General features: G+C 31.1%; 1 protein-coding gene across 1 annotated transcript in view; it reads right to left on the bottom strand.

Annotated features, from left to right (window-relative positions):
* LOC145296203 (cytosolic carboxypeptidase 6-like) overlaps nt 1–22,734 on the bottom strand; it is a 1,000,694-nt gene that overhangs the window by 379,894 nt on the left and 598,066 nt on the right. The window contains exon 5 of the mRNA XM_080142411.1: nt 3,903–4,119. Coding sequence (XP_079998537.1) covers nt 3,903–4,119 — 217 coding nt within the window. The remainder of the gene's footprint in view (nt 1–3,902; nt 4,120–22,734) is intronic.

Here is a 22,734-nt window from a genome sequence, read left to right as displayed (position 1 = left end):
GAATAAAAAATATAAATTAAAAACTGAAATAAATATAATCGGCAAATAATATTGGCATCTAATAAAAAAGAAAATATCGCAAATTCAAAACTTATCAGCTAAAATCGTCCGTCTTCAGTGCCAACGATTAAGAATAGTCTTTAGTGTGAAATAAATATCTGCGTTCACAACTTAAAAAAAAACAACATTACGTACCATGCTTCGGCAGTTGGACTAGTATGTCATTTTATAGGGGTGCAAGATGTAGGGGGGGGGGTAAGAGAATAAAATTGTCGTATCTATTTATGTTATATTTAAAATCAACTTGCTAGAAGAAATGAGTACATTCTTGGACGAGAAAACCTATTATACATTTAATAAAACAATGCTGCGGCATATAAAATTTTTTTTCAGATTAAAGATGTTTGGAGTGGATGATTGCTTTTTAATTCTAATGTTGATAATGCTTGGGATTTACTAAATAATAAAGTTGGAGTGGTTGAACTTTGTGTTAATATATGTAAGTGTGATTCTCCTTATGCAACGCTCTTTATGTGTTGTTATTGAGATTCACTTCTTTACAGTTAGTGATAATTTTTACTTTAAAACCCAGAGAACTACAAGGCCTTGTGACTTTCTAGTAAAACTATACCTCTCAATTAAGTTGCATACTTTTGCTCGAAAATGTATAGCTACATATAAATTAGACGCAGCCTCGGATAGTGTATTCGTTTGTTTATTTTAACCTGAAATAAGTTCACAATCAATTTTATTTTACACAAAATTTAGACATGGCGGGTATAAGATTAAAATTTTCTGAGTTACTACTACTGCTACTATTGTAGAATTCCTCATAAGATGTGCATTATGTATTTTTGCCTACAGAGCTGGTATATCTGATAAACGTTCTGCAGATATAGTTTGGTTTCTCTATGCTTTTGTATTTGTCAAATGACATTATCATCTAAGCATATAATATTACTTGAGTTATATATAAAAATAATTAAATACCTGTTCTGCAGAAAATGTTAGGTTATTAGTAATAATATCATTGATTCATTTGATTGTTTAAATAGATTACTAAATTTAATCAATCCAGTAGAGTATTATTTTGAATGTTTTTTACTCGATGTTTTTTACTTGATCCAGGGCCAGAGGCCACTCAAGGAAAAGGGTTAATCATAATGGAAATTTGATAATAATTTATTTTAGAGGACGATTTCTCAAGAACCTGTTCGCATTGGATTTAAAAACGACCATGTCATAGTCAGCCGGGAAGCAGGTCCATGGTATTGTTTTCCACAGATGAGCAGCTCTTGGAAAAAAACTCATGTAATTTAGTATTAATATCTTTTTATTAGAAGTATTGCCACTTATTAAGGCCAATATATATTTAAGGATAAAGATTAATGACATGGAATGGTTGTCAGTTGAGAGATGAAGAACGTTATGAGATAATTGATAATTATTCATGTACTGAACCGAGTTCGAATCCTTGTAGTGGCTGTTCATTACAGCAATCTGTTGAAATTAGATTTGAAGACTAAAAGACATTTTGCTATCTACAAGGAAACAGTCGCATAGCAACGTGTTCCGTAGACGAGATGCATAAAGAAGTTTAGTTTATGAAAATTCTGCCTAATGCTTAAAAAACAGTGAAAGAATTTTTTTCTGTTGTGGTAATAAAGAGTTTATGCTGTGAATGACTTACTTTAATTAGATTGGAGTTCAGTGTCGCACCTTCCATATAAATAAGGATAAATAGAAAGAAACAAGCAAAATGTTTATGAAAGTGGGATGTTACGAAAAGAAGAGATCATGTCTTTCATTAGATTTTGGAGCCGATTTTGAACTCTTGGTAATGAAGAGTTCTTTGCCACAAATAGTTTTTTTTTTCTTATTTTAATAATTTAACGTAATTTAATATTCTTACTTAAATTTTAAAAAATGGTTGCTTTAGGATCCCAAACTTCAAATTGCCAAAAATTAAAAATTCAATATGGCAATGTTAATATTAACTTGGTAAAAATTTATTATGCCACCGTGGAACTGGATATGCAATTAATACAAGCGTTGCTCTTTTGAGAAGTAAAATATAAAAATGTTTTTTTTTTTTTTTTTTTTTTTTTTTTTATATTTTTCTAAAAAGGGAAAAATACACTTCATTAATCCAACCAGAAACCCTAAATCCGGGGTGGCAATACATCAACCTGGAATTAAGGTAAGTAGTTGGGTTAATAAAGGGCGCCAATTGTACTAATTCCTCATCCAGTTTTGTAGCAGTATAATAAACTTTTACGAAGTTAACATTCTGGCAATATGGTATTTAGGACGCAAAGTACCAAAGTACATATTTACTAAAAGTTTTAAAAATAAATAACAGGTTTAAAAGTTTTAAAAATAAATAATAGGTTAAAATTAATAATACTTAATATAAGTATTTTTAGTTGCGTGCAAGCGACTCTATAAGTCACTCCGTCAGTCGGTCGGTCTGTCCGTAACACTTTTGTGCTTGACCTTTTTGGTTAAGATTAAAGGTCTTTTGTTAATAGATGCTGTTCTTAGCTTTTTAAGCTTTTCTTGGCCTTTTGGCCAAGATCAAAGTGTAGGATCCACAGAGTGATTGAGGTATTTTGGTAAATGTTGCCAGTCAAGAGTAAGACTTCAAAGTCTCATCTGTTACATAGTCAAAAAGACCCTGTACCCTCCCCCTCCCAATTTCTTGTAGGGCCTTGTGCCTAATTTTGTTGAATTGAATTTTTTGTACGTTTTTTATGTTCAATTTTTTCTTTCTCAATAAAATATATAAACAAGATCAAAGTGTAGTATCTGTTCCGGCAGATACTGCAAGCTATGACTAGCTATGACTAGCAAAGACCAGATGTGGGGGCAGCCTCACATGCCTGACCTTTAACCAGCTCCCATTTCCCACCTCTCGGGAGCTGGTCCCCTTTTTCCCTTCTCCCTCCCTTCACTCCTCACATTAAAAATTGGCCTTGTGCCTAATTTGCTCGGTGGGGGAGCAAATAAATACCATCTGTCTTACTACATACTGTACTTATGTTTGTAACTCCGTTATATAAAGTAGGGGATCACTTTTCTGTATTAATTTAATGTAAAATGATCACCCACTTTAAAACCAGTCAGTCTCAAAGCCATTCAAGTCATTCTCCAGATCATTCAAGTTGTTTTTGAAGGATTCCATTTTAAGCATTCAATTCATTCTTAAAGTCATTCAATTCATTCTTAAGTTCATAAAAGTCATTTACTTTTTATTTATTTAAGTCATTTCAGCCCATTTTTCGGTCATTTTAGTTTATCTTTAAGAATTTTATGTGAATCCTACATTCACACATTCATTCATTCATTACACGAGAGCACGCGACTAATGGCTATCGGCCTTGTTAATCCTAAGGTTAGACATATTTTGTGTTCTGTTATTTATCAACATCTCTGTTGTAAATTTTTATGTCAGTGTATTTAACAAAAAGGGTATAAATAAGACTGAAAACATTGAAGAATAATTCTAAACGAAAATTACTTCGACCTAGTGAGGACAAAAATTCTTTCACTCATGCATTCTACATATTTAAAAAAAAAATGCTTTGTTTAGACATGATTATGGACAAGTCTCAAAGAGTGTAACTTGAAACAACTTCATAAAACATAAATTCGGTCAGTGTGGATTTGCAAGTTATTCTAATTGACCTACACTGAACTCATCTAGTAAATTTCATTTTATCTTTGTTGAATTCATGACAAGATCTGTCACTAACATTAAATGTTAATCAATTGTTTTATGTTGTAAGATAATATAAAGCTTAGATATTAGCAGATAAATAAGTAGTTGGCTTAAACTGATTTGATGAGTGCCGGTTAGATATACAAGGACATACAAATGTTCAAGGAAAAATACAACCTACCACAGTCAGAGAGAGCAGCTCTCTTGTAAATATCTCCGGGTTCTTCTTTTCAATGTTATCCAAATAATTTTGAAGTTTGGTGTAAGTGTAAGGAAAGCAATATGAAAATTGGTAAACGTCGTCATCACGGTCAAAACAGAAGATGAAGGACATGACATAATTCTTCCGGTGATCAGGGCAACGATAATAATAGACATACTTAGCTGGGATCCTCACCCTAGAATTAAAACGGAAAAGGAACGAATAACAAAAAGGTAGAAACAATTACATTTGATAAATATCATGTATGCAAACATTTGATGATATTAAAATGATTAAAAGAAGATCATATAAGTAGAATAAAATGTTCACAAGAAAACAATATCAGTAGAAAATAAAATGTTGAGAAGTCAATAGCAGTAGAATATCGGCCATATATGTTGACATTCAATGATATCAAAGTGTGGGCAAGAAAACAATGTCAGTAGAAAAGAACAATACAAGGGAAGTGTAAGCATAAAAAATATTAGCACCAGAAAAACTTTTAACAAAAAGTAGTGATGAGACAGTTCCAATATTTTTCCCGATTCCGATACAATTATCGATTCCGTACTACATTCCCGAATTTGATACAATTACCAATTCTAATAATATATAAATTATAAATCTCTAAATATTTAACTATATAATTGTACTTTTTCTCTGATTGGCGTAAAAACACACATGTTAAATGTGCAAATATTTTCCTAAACGTAAAAATATACTGGGGGGGGGCGATCTATCGATTTTAGCTGCACTGGAATTTTAAAATCAATAAATATTTATTATTTTATCATTATTACCAGCAATGGAAGAGTTAGCTTTTAACAAAATCAAATAAAAAAAAAACAATTTAAAGAATCGTTTTGGCATAGGAAAATCGGTACAAATTTTTCTGATTCTGATATTGATTCCAATACTCTCAAATATTCCGATTTTTCCGATTTCAGATTCCGATTTTGATTAATCGTCCCAACACTACAAAAAAGATGCAAGAAATTGATAGAAGAATGGTTAATTAAAACTCGAAGGTAAGCTAAGTATGATAATGCATATTGATCAATGACATGCATACGAGCTAATACATGGTCGAATCTAGAACTTGGTATGAAGTTATCTATAAAAGTATGTATTTGAAGGAACAAAAGAGCAGAAAGAACCAACATTTCTACAATGCGACACAAATCTACAACATTTTTGATTAGCAATTTCACATCAAATAAAATGCTCAAGTTTTAACTAATTTTCCATCCATTCAAGGATGCACTATGAATTTCAAACACGAAAATCAATCAAATTCAATTATTCTTCCTTTTACAATTCTACGAATTCAAAACAACTCTACAACTATGTCTTGCCATGTTAAATGCAAACTGGATCATCATCGCCAGCAACTACAAAGTTACAGCAACATGCCAGCTATACTTTCCTGTAATCTATCATTTTCGCTCAATAGAAATTTTACATAATTGCTACTAAACTGGATAAAAACTTTCATAAATGTATTAATAATTTATCCCTATTTGATTCAATAGCTTTAATCTGTCAACATATCATATATGCATGCAGCTGCAACCACAGCAGCATTACTACAATTTTTTTTTTCATCTATGATATAAATTTCACGTGTCTGTTTAAATGCATGTATGTATGTTTTTATATCTGCTTAAAACTTTCAATAGAGGCGATGGATTTTCACGAGATAGATATCGTTTTGAAGCTCGTCCTTTCAGACGACAACTATCGAAAAATTGGCTAACAACATTAATTCCTTCATCTTCAACTGGGCACTTTTCTACAGGGATGGGGTCGCTTTTTTCGCCGATATTTTCGAAAGTCATCCCCTCTTTTCGATTGGTTAGCCTTTATTTAAACATTCGTCATTTCCGGTTGGCGATGGACGCAACGGCAAAAACGTCGCGTTTTTTTTTTTTTTTTTTTTTTCACTTTCTTTTCCTCCTTCTCGTACGGGTTCAAGCCTGCCTGTCTACTACCACTTTTTTTTTCTTTTTCTTTTTTTTTTTGCTCAACACACACCTCCAAACACGTGGGCAACGCCGGGCACTCACACTATTATTATATAAATATGATGCATTAGGTTAATGATAATTATTCTCCTTTTCATTTTCTTTATTTGTGTCATGTTTTCTATTAATTTAACATGATCAACAACAGGACTAATAGAATGTTAACGTAAATCTGGTGAATCTAGTCAACAAAACGAACAGCACATTTTCATACTTCATGCAGAGGTTCTACAAATAAGCTGTCAGTTGTAGTTAAAAATCTCAAAGTGGCTAGAGTTGAGAAAGCACAAATATACTGCCCTGGTTGAGTCTTAAATCGTCTGTCTTTTGTATGATGCGCTAGGCTTGACGTCTTCAATCTAAGCGAGAAAATATTTTACAAAGAGTTCAGAAGAAATACCTCCCATGAAAATTGTTCTTCTTGGATAATGTATCAATCATTCAGCATGAAGATGTAAGTTTAGGCAAAAGAAAATAGTGTGTAAATGTATTATAGTTGATTAATAGTAGAATAATACATATATCAACAATGATTATAGTTGAATAATACATATAATATCAGCAAAGAGATTCTAAGTTAATGATGAATTGATGATGGACCTATAATGGTTGTTTTATGCCAAATTGATGGTCGTATATGGTAAAACTAAATACTAATCCCTATTAATCTCTATTGATCCCGTGTATCGAACAGATACCACAATACTTAGTTCACGTCACCTTATCATAAGAAAGGTCTACACAAAGTTTCAATCAGATCGGTCCAATAGTTTCCAAGAAAACTGAGAATAAATATGATATTATAGTGATTAATCCCTTATTGTGCACTGAATGGATACAATAATACATAGTTCTGCACCTTATCATAATGAAGGTCCATACAAGCTTTCAGCAAGATCGGTCCAGTAATTCCCGATACAAAGTTGGAAAGGACACACTAAGATAAATATAGATAGTTAGAAGAAATCTTGCAGACATTTTTAAGACCACCCAATTATTTCCTTTAAAGGAATGCATAAACAAACAAGGTAGTAGAAAAAAGTGTCCATACACACATAAACTGGATATTAAAAACAATGAAAAAGGAGTACGTTTGGAAAAAAATGTGTTTAGCAATTTTGCATCAAAATGATTGAAATAGAAAAATCTTCATCAAAATCTGAAATTGCATATAGTGTACTTATTTGTCTATTAGTTCACGGGAAGATTTTTTTTTATAGAGACAACAAGACGCTCTACAGTTACAGATAATGTTTGCTCATTTCCGTGTTTATCTTGATATTTCCCCTTGCGTTTCTTTTAAAATTCATCACTTAATATTAGCCTTGTGTCTACACTTTACCACCAAAATCCCAACCAAATGCAGATAACATATTTCCCATAAGCTGAGTCAGGGTTGTCATAGTTGGAAACTTGAATAGAAAGAGAACAGGAGACTTCTAATGGAAGACAAACTTTATAGACACATAAACATCTTGAGTAACAATGTCCATTAAAATATTTAAAGTTTTTTTTCTGACGAACATATTTTAAAATGAAATGATTGTATTAAACTTTCTCGTCTTGGTCTTTCTGCATGCATCCAAATAAATTCTAAAATGAGCTAAAACTTTCAATTTAAGTATTATTAATGCCAAAACAAGACAGCATATAAGTGTTTTGACTTGTCTATTTGAATTTATTATTGGCAATTAGATTGATTGCACTTTCATGAAAGTCAACAAAAGAAATATCTCAGAAGATAAATATAAGATACGTTTATGTTTAATCTTGCTTAGAAATAGGTACGCTTTGTTTTTAATTCTTTTAATTTGAGTTTCAAACTAAATGTACTTTAGTTATCTAAAAATAGTTGAAGTGATTTTCAAAAGTAATCCTGAAAATAGATATAGAAAAAAAAAAACCAATTCAGTTTTACTTTGTTTCTCGCATTTGGATAAGCAACTCTGAAAATGCTGTGCGTCTGTGGTATGCATATATATATATATATATATATATATATATATATATATATATATATATATATATATATATATATATTAGTCCTCGTGCGAAAGAGCAGTACACAAAATGTTTTAAATAATAATAATAATAATAATAGAATAACAATGACAAAGACTTTCGCTAGCGAGGACTACTATTGACCGTAACCAGTTATACACTCCTTTTGAAATTTTCATCTCTATTTTTCTCGTTATGTACTGAATATTTGTTAATGAAACCTATATGACATATGTTCCTTATTAAATTTTAAAGATTTTCTACTCTGAAAGAAGTTTTACAAAATTTAATCTAAAAAAGTTATTTTAAAGTTTTTGTTAAAAAAAATTCAGATTTTCTCATTATTCAGACCTGTATTACAAAGAGGGGGTTTCAAAAATGAGTTGTGGTGTGAGGAGAAATACAAACTGAAATAGAGAGAATATTCAGACCTGTAATAATACAAAGAGGGGGTTGCAAAAATGAGTTGTGGTGTGAGGAGAAATACAAACTGAAATAGCGAGAAGGAGAGTTTTAAAATATAATCTTTAAAAGATAAGATACAAGTTAGAGAAGCATTTTACCCAAGGCATGAAAATTGTTAAACAAAATGTTTTTACTATAGGCTTTAAAAATAAAGGTACGAGATTCAATTTGAACTTTATTTATCTTCGAAGTGCATTTTTATAAATTTTACAAAGTTAGGTATAAAAATTTAATTTAAATTAAATCAAAAAATTACCTTGGATTTATTGCATGTAATTTACATTTTGTTGCAATTTAAAAACATTATTTTTCATCTACCAATTAATGATATGGATATAAAATTTTCAATGATTTTTTTAAAAAGTGCAACAGAATGTATATTTTTAATCAAATCAATCAGCCTCCAATCAACAGGATGTTAATGTATGCACTTGCTGAGGTGTGATTTCAGAAGATACCTTCTTGATTCTCTCCCAAATGTCTTTTTTACTATGGAATTGATGCCCATTTTCGTAAACCTTCCTCTTCAGAATCGACCAGAGATTCTCTATCGGATTCAAATCCGGGCTCTGAGGTGGCCAGTCCATCAGACGTTCACCAGAGATCCCCTTGTCTGAAAGCCAAGCTTTTGTGAACCGAGAAGCATGACTTGGGGCATTGTCTTGTTGGATAATTAGATTCTGGTTGAGAGCATCATTTTGTGAATTCAACCAGGGCAATAAATTTGCTTCCAAAAACTTGCAGTAGTTCACAGAATTCATTTTGACACAGTCAGTGACAAAAAAAGGACCACCAATCTCACTTCTAATGATACCAGCCCAAATCATCGCTCCTCCTCCTCCTCCTCCTCCTCCTCCTCATCCTCCTCATCCTCCTCCTCCTCCCTGTTGACGTCTGAATCGCAAGCGTGGGCAATTGCCTTTAAGAAGCCATCCCTTGGTCCAACCGTCGGGGCCGTCGAGGGTTGCTCTGGCCTCGTCAGTCCAGAGAACATTTTGAAAATTATTTTTAAATATTTAGTGGCCCATGCTAGTCGCTTCTGACAGTTTATATTACTCAAAGGAGGACATTTTGTCTGTGTTCTCTGGTCGGCTATCTGTTTCAAAATCCGATTTCGGGTCCTTTTAGAAATGCCAGACACTGCTGCATGGTCGAAAATAGCTTTGCTTGTGCTGTGTGCATTTGCTAGCAAACTCCTCTTGATTTTTCTAATATCTCGTGGTGAAGTCATCTTTGGTCTGCCACTTTTATGCTTTTTTCTTCCATCTTTGCTGTCAATGATGAAACGTTTCACAGTTCGATGATCTCGTTTCAAAATTTTCGAAATTTCCAATGTAGACTTCTTTGCAGCAAGAAATGTAACAATTTCACCCTTCTCCCTATCTGTCAACATCTTTCCTTTAGCCATTATTAATAAATTAAGATTACCTGCATAAACTTTTGGCTCACCTGAAAAGTGGCAAATGTCGAACTATTATTAAATTCTGGCTTTTATCGTAAAATGTAGTAATGGAACGAACCAGAATGGCAACCAGCAAGTGATGGAAGAGTCCAAAATGAAAAATAAAGCAAAATTAATAAAGAAATTAAGAAAAAATAGGTCTGCAAACTCTTTTGACCCCCACTGTATATGTAATGTGTGAAGTGTCTTCAATAAGTTTCCAGACTTTTTTTAGTATGGGCATTTTTATTGATAGTATATACATGAACTCTAGTCCCCTTCAAACTAGTCCCCATCAAAGTAATCTCCTCTGGTCGCAATGCAATTTTTGTACCGTCTCAATAACTTTTGGGAGGCCCCATGGAAGTTCGCTTGTGTGAGCATGTCAATATTTTTTGTCACAACATCCTTCATCTCCTCAATCGTCTCTAACGGCATCCTCTAAGCTTTTCCTTGAGCTTAGGGAATAACCAAAAGTCACAAGAAGCAAAGAGGGTGAGGAACTGCCTTGATGCCCATCTTGGTCAAATATGGAGCACCCTTGGGACAAACTTCATGCAAACCTTCCACATCTTCAGTTGCTCATGAATAATTGTGTGTACAGTTCCCACACTGACATCAAATTGTGCACTTACTGTCTTTATAGACGCACGACGATTCTTATCCATGAAATTCTTTATTTGGCTAATTAACTTTAGTATTCTGACTTCCTTACTCCTCTTACACCTCTAATCGTCCCCTACAGACTCCCTGCCTTTCTTGAATCTCTTATGCCACTCAAAAACTGATACGCGATTCATGCAAGATGGTCAAAAATAGTCTGAAGCATTCCATACGTTTCTTTGACATTTTTTCCAAGTTTAAAACAGAATTCTATTGCATATCGTTCTTCTAAAGTATCCTCATGCCCAGATTTATTTTTGAAATTCACAAACTGTGAAAATCAGGCTTTAGTAGAGTGTAGTCCAATTCCTGCTGTATCTGTTCATTTGAACCTGAAATTATAAAAATGAGTCTGTTATCTCATAGGATGTAAAGCAATAGCATATTAAATTTTCAAGAGTCTAGGACAAGTTTTAATGCCTGTACAAAAATTACCTGAAAACTTATTGAAGGCACCATATATAATAATATCGATGTAGATATTATTTATAATACATATATAATATACTAGCATTTCAGCCCGGCGTGGCCCGGGTGTTTGGATGTGTATGTTGAGCAAAAAAGAAAAAGTGGTAATAGGAAGGCAGGCTCGAACGAGTACCGTAAAGGAGGAAAAGAACGGGGGAAAAAACCTGACGTCTTTGCGGTTACGACCACCCCCAAACCTGAAGTGATTTATGTTTAAATTAAGGCTAGACAATCGAAAGGAGAGGATATCTTTCAAAAATATCAGCGAAAAAAGCGATCCCCCTGTAGAAAAGTGCCTAGTTGAAGGTGAAGATATTAATGTTTTTAGACAATTTTTCGATATTTGTCGTATGAAAGGTCGAACTTTAAAACGATACTGATCTTGGAAAAATCCATCGCCTCTGTCGAAAGTTTTAGGCAGACATGCAAACAGACATACATACATACATTTATATATTGGTAACTAATAATTTTTGACCCAAACCGATGAAAAAGCTTGCCATATCTCTGAATACCCTTTATGTAAAATTTCAAATGTTTAGACCAGAAATTGTTTGAGTAATTTTGTAGAGACCGCAGAGGTCAATTTTTTTAACTTTGACCCCTATTATGACCCCTTAACATTTATTGTTTTGGGCTCAAATCAAGTTATTAAGTTAGATCCATGTCCAAGGAATCTATATCTAAAATTTCAAGTGTTTATACCCAAAATTGTCAGAGGAGTTTGGTAGAGTTCTCAAAAGACAAATCGTTGAACTTTGACCCCTTAACAGCCAAATTTCTGGCCGAAAACGGATCACAAAGATTTTCCCAAATCTCAGTACCCTGTATATCAAATTTCAAATCTGTAGACTAAAAATTGACAAAATTATTGCGTAGGAAAATGTACACACAAAGACAGACATACAGCCACACAGACACACAGATAGACAGACACGTTCACTTTTATAGATATATAGATGTATATAATATATAATATCTACTATGTTAATAAAATAATCTTGATTTTCTCGTGTCTCCACAGTTTCAGCAGGAGAATAATCTTTCTAAACACATTTTTCACACTAACCACTTACAACATTTCCTAAAACACATTTTAAAAAAACTATGCGTACATTTCAACTCTGTTTAAAAATTATTACATTTCTTCCAAACAAGATGTTTCTCTTAAATACGTATTCCCATAGAGAAAATAGCAAACAGTTTTACTCTCTATCAATTAAGTCTTTCACTCCACTCATGTCACTTTATTAACAGGTATAATAATTTGCACACGACCATAATCATTTCATTTCCAATTGCATATAGCATACTACACCAGGTTTCGAACATATATAATTAGTGCTCTCTCCAATTCTATCAAATTCTCCTGCCCATCCTGATTGTATTTGAAGAATAAGGGATCATCATACTACTTGACTTTTAGTACTTAACTGACTATTACAGAATACTGGAATGAACTTCAAAACATCTCAGATCGTATATTATTATTATTTTTTTTTTTAATCCACAAACACAATCCAGCAAAACCAGAAAATACACAAAATTGGATTTAGAAGACTATAATATCCAATCTTGATTGCCTTTTGGGGCACAGTGGATAGAGGCGTTGAGTCTCTACGGTTCCAGGTGAGCATTGTCTGAAGATAACGTTTTCAATTCTACCCAAAGTAGGCCAGAGGATTATTTGACCAAAACGTGGTGAGACAACAACAACTATGGAAGGCAGTAATTACTGGGGATACAGTTAAGAGACTCAGCATTTCTATCTTGTTGTGGTTAATCACATGAAGAAGGCCATGGGATTAGTTGGCTGAAACAACAACTATGAATATGAGGATAGCAATTTGCAAACGAATGAATACATCTCAGGTCGTATTCAACATGGGGTCTTAGACTGACTGAAACACACTAGGTTTTTTTTTAGATATAGCTATATGAAAATAACACACCTTAAATGTTAACATTACAATATTAACTTCTACATATCTATTACAAAAAGGAAATAACTAAATTACGTTTTGATAAAATTAGCACAACTCAAATAAAAATGATATTTTTGATATTTAATATGTAATTAATCACTGAGGTGTATGGATGTACACTACTGCAATAAATAAATGTATAAAAGTTTCCAGTTACATAAACTAGTACAAAACTAATCTTTCATAAAATGTTAAATATATTAAAACGAAAATATTACTACAATTATTGTCATCTATACTGAAGAACGTATTACAAAACCACTTTGTTTTTTTTTAATTGAAAATTACCTATTTATTACACATTTATTTTCAATTCACAATCTTTACAGATCTCATTGGCTTTTCATTTTCTTTGGGTTTTTTTTCTTTTTTTTTTTGCCGTGCTAATACATTTTTCAATTTACAAGCTATTATTAATGAATCATTAACAGAATGCTTTATCAATTTTGGCACGAAAACATTATTGTTGTTTTTTTTGTTTGTTTTTATAGTTATATGGGGGTAGCTTTGTAAAATTTTTCGATTTTATAATGCACTAATTATTAACAGCTACTCATACTTCATTTTAAATTAGTCGGTTCCGACTTTAATCTATAAAATTCAATACAAATAGGAGAAAAAATCACTTCTTGAATTAACTTTGAATTAAACACTGACATGTACGGATGCCAGTACTGCAATAAATTAATGCAATTATTATTTAAAGTTGCTCGTCTGAACTCCAATCTCTGGTTCCCCCTCGCCAGTCTTTCACGAAAAACACCCGTCTAGCCGAATCCACTGTGAAAAATTTCCCCCACTCTATATCTGTGCCTAAATCAAAACGCGGATTCCATGAACAAAGCTTCTTTCTTAGAACTGCACGCCTGTGGAACTCTGTTCCGTCTGCCTGCTTCCCACCGGACTAAAACTTGGATGTCTTCAAGTCCAACGTTAACAAATTCCTAATGAACCGCCCCCTTAAGTAAACACTTCATCAAATCTCCACACTAACATAATGTACTTGCAATAACCCTTATCCCTGAGTGGTTTCCGGGCCTTGATAAGTGGTGATCACTGTGTAAAAAAAAAAAAAAAAAAATCTACATTGCTGTTTAATTCAGTACCTTAAGACTTTAATTCAGAAAGCCCGATACAACGAAAAAATAACTTCTAGGTTTAACGATATCATATTAATAACTGACATATATGGATACCAAACGCTGCAATAGACAAATAGCATTTTTTATTTATATAAAACCTAATTTTTATATAAATTTTCAAATAATACTACGAAACATTATTGCAATTATTGTCATTTATGCAATTATGCTTATCTATAGCGTGCTTGTTTAAACAAATCTTTGCGAATTTAGTTGAACTTCTTTTAGTCGTCTTGATAAAATATAGGGAAGAGTTAATTTTGTAAAACTTTTCAGTTTCCACTTTTTATACTTTTGGTGGGGAAATGATGAAAACATTCCTTTGTAGATTTTGATTTTTCAGTTAAAATTGAAAAAACTTTTCCATATTACGAATTGTCCAGGTTGGTCTACATAATGATTTCAATAAACTGTAGTAGAGGTAGGTGATTATAGTTTGAATAACAAATTAAAATTATTTAATCACAATCAAAGTTTAATATTTCAATTCATATAAAGTTAGGTATGTTTATATATTTCTATGTACAGCTTTGGACGAGTTTTAGTTTTAGTTCATACAAAGAGGAAGTGGAAGCTTTTTGTAGAAATTCAGATACCAGTGACGTGTAAAGAACTTTTTCAGGGCAGGTACTCAAGTGAAAAAGACGGTGTCTTGGTGGGGCACAGGCCTATAATATATGAAAAGGGCACTTTTAAAACAGGAGTAAAAGGGGCAGGTGCTTGACCACCCCTAGCAACTCCTCTGCACATCCCTGCCAGATACTTATGATTCGTGAAATTTTAATTATAGACATCAGTTAATAAATATTGCCAAATTTCAGTTAACTTTGAGTATTTTAAAGTGTTTCAAGGGGGCATAATATGGGAGAAACCTCTTATTTGAAAATTAAAATCTATCAGATTCGTTTTTAATTTGATCCATAGTCATTAGATACCAATTAAGCATAGTTCCATGAATTTCAATATCTTTCTTTAAATTCCTTAAGCCTAAACCTTAAATTTGAGACATTTTCCAGATCAAAACCATATAATGGATTTTGATCAAAATTGGTATAAGGATTCTAGACATTAGGTTTAGTATTATTATATGTTGATCTTAATCTGCATAACGGGACATAAAAATGGTGCAAAACTGTTCTTTTCAAGATGGAGGATAATTTTACTCGTTCTGGGACGGGTGTTTTTTTAGTGTTAGTTTAAAATTTATTAAGGTCCAACGTTTAAAATCTAGCAAGATAACTTTATTCATTACAGCATCTATAATCTTGAAATTTTTTTCGTTCCGGGCAATTCCAAATAATTTTATCAATATACACATATGAATAAAGAGAATTAAGTTGTATTCATTTTTGTGTCTTTATTTTATTCTTTTTAATCACAATTACAAATTTTAAATGGAATCCAGCATTTCTGGATAAGAGTTTTATATTTTATGGCTTAATAGCACTTAAAAAACAAACAAAAACCAACAATAAAAATAGCCAATATTTTGAATTATTTATTTGCTATGTCAGCTTAACCTCATTCTGCATAGAGCATCTTCCTTTCAGTCGTCTCAAACTTTTAAATATTAATGGCTTGACCAAGCTCAGAAATGTCTCAAGAGAAAGTTTAAAACATTAAATATTTGTTATAAAAATGGCCAGGCTGTAAATCATTTACATCCATGGACAATAATTGAGCATTTTACATTTTAGGCAAATTCAATTTAGAATCTCCTAGAGGACTCTTGCAAGATTTTTACGTAGGATTAGAAATAGTAAATATATTGGAACTAGAAGAATATGCATCTCAGGAAGGGTAAAATTAATTCTCTAAATAGAACTGTTTTTGCGGTACTTTTATTTCCCTCTTAAAATCATTAAAATCAAGATAAAATGTTACTAAACTTTATGTCTAGAATACTTATTCCAAATCTCATCAGAATTCATTGGATGAGCTTGATTCTAGAAATTGTCCAAAATTTAAGGCTTATGCTTAAAGGGTTTTATGAAAAAAATAAGTAAATAAAATAAAATCCGAGGAATTTTACTTTATTGGCTTGTAATGATTATAATTAAATTTAATAACAAATCAGAAATATTCAAATTTTCAAACAGGAGGTTGTGTTCATATGCCTCTTCTAAATATATATATTTTTAAATACTCAACACTTTTGGGAACATTTATTAACTAATGTCTACTACTTATTCTTTAAATTTTCTAGAATCAGACATCTGAATTTTCAGAAAGAGCTACTATCTAAATATGGTCTATATTTAGACCTTTTATGCCCACAAGCTGTGTTTCAAAACTTATGATTGGTTAATTGATCCACCGACTTAGTTTAAAAGTGAACCCTGTACATGCAAATATATAAATGTACTGAACTAACTTTATGTAACTTTATGTAAATAGAGAAGAATAAAAAAAAAACATCTTACGAAGAATATTTCTTTACAAATTAACGAATTTGTCTCTACTCTTCTGTTTACATCGCTTGTAGATATAAGTTGAACCAATCTTTTAATCAGGGTGACTCAATTAGTATTTATTATATTCTATTGACAAGAAAGACGACACATAATTAATACTCTTGCAGTAAATTAAAAAAAAGGTTTGGGGAAAATTCCTCCTCATCCCCCCCCCAAAAAAAAATCAATAAATTTAATCCACGTACATTTACAGATATGAAAATTCCAAATGCACGTTCCGAAATAAAGTGCATAGGATTTTGATATTCTTATCTTATATATGAAGGAAAATTAAATTTTCCCTTATTTCATTGATCGGTATATAAACTATTTTTCATAGACCTCTGTTCTACATAATATTACTTTTTGTATTTCACTTTTAATTCATGCTCGCAATTCTATCATTTTAATATATGTTTTTTCTTCTTTAAAATTAAATCAATAAGAATTCTTATTGATTTAAAAATCTTCTATTACCTTCTAATCTTAATCCGTTTGTGTTCAGTATTACTTCATAGATCGTTCCTCTAAAATGGGGGAGCTCATCCATCATAAAACTGTTAATATTATAATAGTTTTTGTAAAATTACTGGGGGATCACTATAGCCAAAATATACTTTTGTGCATTTCTAATAACTTTATTTTCCCTTTCAGAATATTTCTCAGTATATATACTTTTTATATTTCCTCTAAATAGGAGTTATATATGTAGTACTAGCAATTCACATATACAAATGGATATTTTATTTCTACCACTTTCTCGGATACATCTGATTTTAGATTTAACAACCATGGGACCAAACTCTCACGTGAAACCATTTTTTCTTTTTACCTAACACCTCTGTTTTATTATCCTACATCTCACTTTCACGCTAGTATGATCCTTTTCATACTTAGATTCTTTAAATACTCTACAGGACAAAATTTCTTTTTACATTTTGCTAATTCTTCCCCTCTTACGAGAAGGGAAGTATTTCTTCGAAACTCCACGGATTAAGGACTTTTACCTCTATTTATGTTTCTTTTCCAAAACCAAATGTCTGTTTAACTCTTGCTAAAGTGTTTCTCAACATGTTTTTATTAAACCTATGTACTTACATGTAAATATATATATATAATTATTTGCTATAATAATTATTAAATACCTACAGACACTAGTGTTTCATTCTTTCGGGAGTCATCAGTGCAGAGTGTCACGATTACCAGCGGTCGGGAGATTCAAATTAGCAACGAAGCCATATCTGACTATTAGCATGCATATATATATATATATATATATATATATATATATATATATATATATATGTATGTATGTATATATATCAAGCAGAAAGAGATTAATTTTGAATTGTGTTTTTTTTTTCATTTTTTATATTTAACTCGCTTTGAAAACTCACTTTTTCATGAATCAATCTAACCTGAATTCAATGAACGACCCAGCGGGTCACATTGTTTCCAAGCAACATATATATTTGGAAATCTTTAAAAGGTTTATCGAATAATAGGACTAAATTATTGCTAGAGTATTGTAAACTTTACTTTGACCGAAAATAAATTAAGATGAAAAATGTTAAAATTTCATCCACTCTAACAACTTATGTCAGGTCATAATATGATTTCATATCCTCAATGATATTTGACAATCTAAATTTTTTTGAGGTTTGCATCAAGACTGGCATTTTTTATCATTTCATTAGTTTTTCAAAATGACCTCTGATTTTGCGGAAATGTTAATATTCCACTCCATTCCTCTATTTTCTGGCTTTCGTATTCTGGTGAGTCAACTTCAGCTTCCTTTCAATTTATTTGCTTTTTTTGGATAGAAGCCACCACGGTAATCAGATTAACGAGTGTTCATTTCTAATTTGTAGCAAGTTAAAAGTTTTGCAGAGTTTAATCGGCTTCCAATATCCACGGAGGAGGGAGATGAAAAACTTACTGAATCTTATCTCAGAAGATCAAACTTTTGTCTTGTTGAACTCTTTTATTCTGACTTTTGCATTCATCTTGAAGCAGAAGTTCACAAGGTTTTGATTGTCAAATCTCATGAAGCGTTAAGTGGAACAGTGTGAATAATTAATTCACAACAATAGATAGAGACAGGTCATCATAAAACTTTATGAATGCATACTGACAGGATATAAAATTGAAATATCTCAAATGATAACGATTATGCCAATTTGTGCCTGGCTGGATTACATTCATGCTATGGGATAGCTGATATTCTAATAAGATATTTGAACTTTTCGTCCATCATAGAATCAAGTAGCTGCAGACTGTTCTGTTTATATGTAAAGATAAATGATCATCTTGAAAACTGAAGAAAGACACATTGTTTCCACATCATAATTGAGAAGGATTAATGCATACCTTATTTATGGGCATGCTCGTTCGATATCTGGTATCTATTGCTTATGTAAATAGTCTTAAATCTTACTTGCTTTACTATCTTGTTTTAAGGCGATTTCTTCATTCGTTATTCTACATTTTACTTCTGTCTATAAATCAGTAAATGTTACCTTTACTTTTATTCAATGTAGTGTTAAGTTTTAAAAGAAAATACTAACAATATTAAATCAATTCCTATTATTTATCGATTAAGGAATGACAAGGATTCTCACTTCATCATCTATTATCACCTTCTGTAATAGAACTACAACGAAACCATTCAAATTTTTCATCCATTCCTGTTTTTATGTCAATTTAATGAGAATAATATTTGAATCCTGCTACTTTAATTCAACTAAATACATTTACAAATATTAACACCGTTACTTCGAAACTTAGCCTTGAATTCAGTAGGTTTCATCAGGTCCAAACAAATTAATGCAAAAATTGAAACTGCAATGAACTCCATTCTACTTTCATTTAATTTTGTACCTGATACCTTCTAGCAATTTTGTCTGTGTTTATTAACAGTGGAAATCCTTTTTTTTTTAGTATGTTCGTTTATTATCGAGATATCATTTCCTGAATCGAGTAATAATTTTACGGTCTATCCATTTATTTTTATATTTAGGTACTTTCTTCTTTGATCCTCATTCATTTCGTTTTTAGACAAAACTATATTCATCTTCGATTGCGACTTTGTTTGTACTAGTCTCTGTTTTGCCAGACAATGGGAACTTTTACGGCCTACACGCCCACAATTAAAACACATATTTTGTATTCGTTATATGCTTTTTCTCCTCAATCCGATTATCTTTTTCAATATTTATTATAAGACGCTGGTATTCCTCAATTATCTTTTGCAGTGTAACGTTTGGGTCTTGTTCCACAATACTATGAGAGCTAATTTCTTTGCTTTTCGGTGTCGTTAGACCTTGAACAAAAATTAGACATTTGAACATAATTCCGATAATTAGTCCTCATGTTTTACGGTATTTAAACACTTCTATTGCATATGTTATAACATGTTAATTATGAAAGATGTTTTATGATAGTTAACCACTTATATTGCATATGAAACAAACCATTTTTCGAAACTTTTCGACAGAATTTCTATTGTTTCACTAAATGACTTGTCTTCCGGTTTCTTTAAAATGATTAAATTTGCTTACTTAGTATTTTCTTCTGCTCACAACTTTTGCAACAGAGTGATTTTTTTCTTTGTCAGACCATTATTCACATATTTTCGTAATATGGTTTCATCTTACGAAGATAAACTGGAAATGTTGAACTAATATCCAGGGCGTATTTAAATTCTGATAGTAAATTTGAAATTCCTTCATCTGAAAAAATCCTTGAAGCTGGTGATTTTGTGGTCTTATATATATATATATATATATATATATATATATATATATATATATTATAATTAATTATAAGTATATATATATAATTATTTATATAATTTTATATATATAATTATATATATAATTATATATATATACATAATTATATATATGTATATATATATAATTATATATATATACACAATTATATATATAATTATATATATAATTATATATATATACACAATTATATATATAATTATATATATGTATATATATAATTATATATATGTGTGTGTATATATATAATTATATTTATATATATACATATATATATAATTATATATATATGTGTATATATATAATTATATATATATAATTATATCTATATATAATTATATATATATAATTACATATATATATTATATATATATATATATAATTATATATATATAATTACATATATATATATATATATATATATATATATATATATATATATATATATATATATATATATATTGTAGGCAAATTATAAATTTATAACCGTTAATGTGGAAGGACCGAATCTGCATATTCAACATGTGGTGTTGTCGGAGTTGAAACAAGGAAAAGTAATGCAGAAATAGCAAGGAAAATATGCAACATATATGGCCAAGATGTCATCTCAGATTTACAAGTAAATAATTGATTTATGAAGTTTCGTTTCAAAGATTTGAGCTTCGAAGATAAGCCTAGGCTATAGCGCCCATCGGACATTGATGAAGATGTTTTAAATCCTCGTCTAAGCGCCTGTGAAGTTGCAGAACTCAATACTTCACAGCTCATTATATGCTGCCACTTATAAAAGATGAATTAGAGTTAGCAAACTTGACGTCTGGGTTCCACATTCTTTAAGTGAGAAAAATAAGGCAGATCCATCATAACAAGTCATCTTTTCAGACTGTGAAATGAGCCCTTCCTTGCTCATGTCATCACAAGTGATGAAAACCGAGTTTTCAATTACAATATGCAATGCAAAAGCAGGTGGTTGATAAAAGTTAATGATCACAACCCATCTCAAAATCTGAAATCCATGGAAGAAAGATTTTACTGTGCGTTTGGTGAGATACTCGTGACATTATACATCATGAGTTTTTACAATTACACCAAACACTGAATGCAAACTTGTATTTTGAGCAATTGTAACGCGTGGGTAAAAATCTGAGAAAAAAATACTCGGCACATATCAATAGGAAAAAGATTATAGTTCTTCATGATAATGCAAAACTACACACTGGAAAAATGATGCAGGGAAAATTTTGCAACTTGGCTATTCTATTCTACTTTATTTGCTATATTCCTCTGACGGTGCCTCAACTGGTTTTCAAATCTACGTTTTTACATTTTGAGGCAGAAAATTCAAACAGCTGAAAGAAAACATCCAAAGCTTTTTAAAATTGAAACTGTCTTCATTTTATTCGCTTAGACATAAAAAAAATAATTGGTAAATAGGAAAAGATAATACGAAAAAATGGCGAATATACATTTGACTAAAATTTGATTTTTTCAGTTTGCATTATAAATTGAATTAAAGATCATAAAACGGAAATTATTTATGAATCGACCTAATAAAAATGTTCACAAATTTAACGGTTTATCTTTGTGGATCATAAAATTAAGGGACCAATTGAGTTGCAACAACAAAATTGATTATTCTTAATTTGTTTATCAACAGTGCTTACTTATATCGAATCTACCAAAGGATAGATTGAGCTACTATTTAAAATCCCTGCAGGCTGATATGACATTAAACATGTGCTTACTCAGTTGCCTGATAATCTGATTAGCCTATTCTCTACAGTACCAATGCATGCATATATTACTGAGTATACTACTTCCCTGTCTGTAAATGTAATTTCTTATCTTTGTTAAATGTTTGTTAGTAAGAATAATGCTATTGTAGTATTCAAATGATAATTATAATAATCTCAGGCTTTGCACTCCATAGAGATCCCTCAAAGTATCGTCATTGTAGCAGTATTTGAGCTCTGTAGAAATCATTCGAGCTAAGCATTACTAATCATCATCAGCAGCAGCAATTTAACGTCCGTTCTGCATGCAAATATAATAATAATTGGTTTAACGTCTCTTTGAAATGTTGACATGATAGATTTTATAAATTGGCTTCCAAACTAACCTATCTCTGACCAGGTGTTTATTTACCACATTTTATCCCAAATCTATCCTTATCACTCTCTCCTGTTTGCCTTGGTCTTTACCTGCTAACTGATTCTGCTGTATCAACTGTTCTACATCTACTAACCCAAGTACTCTCATCTATTCTTTCAACATGGCTAAACCAACAGTCTCCTGTTTCCGTACACATCTTCCTATACAGTCCAGATTTAATCTTCTTAAATCATCTGATCCAAGCCTGTCTTTAAAACACTCAT

This window comes from Euprymna scolopes, chromosome 16 (assembly GCF_053919585.1).
Source record: "Euprymna scolopes isolate OS-2025 chromosome 16, ASM5391958v1, whole genome shotgun sequence".
NCBI lineage: Eukaryota > Metazoa > Mollusca > Cephalopoda > Sepiida > Sepiolidae > Euprymna > Euprymna scolopes.
The sequence above is the reverse complement of the archived record's forward strand: the minus strand, read 5'-3'. Positions and strand labels throughout refer to the sequence as shown.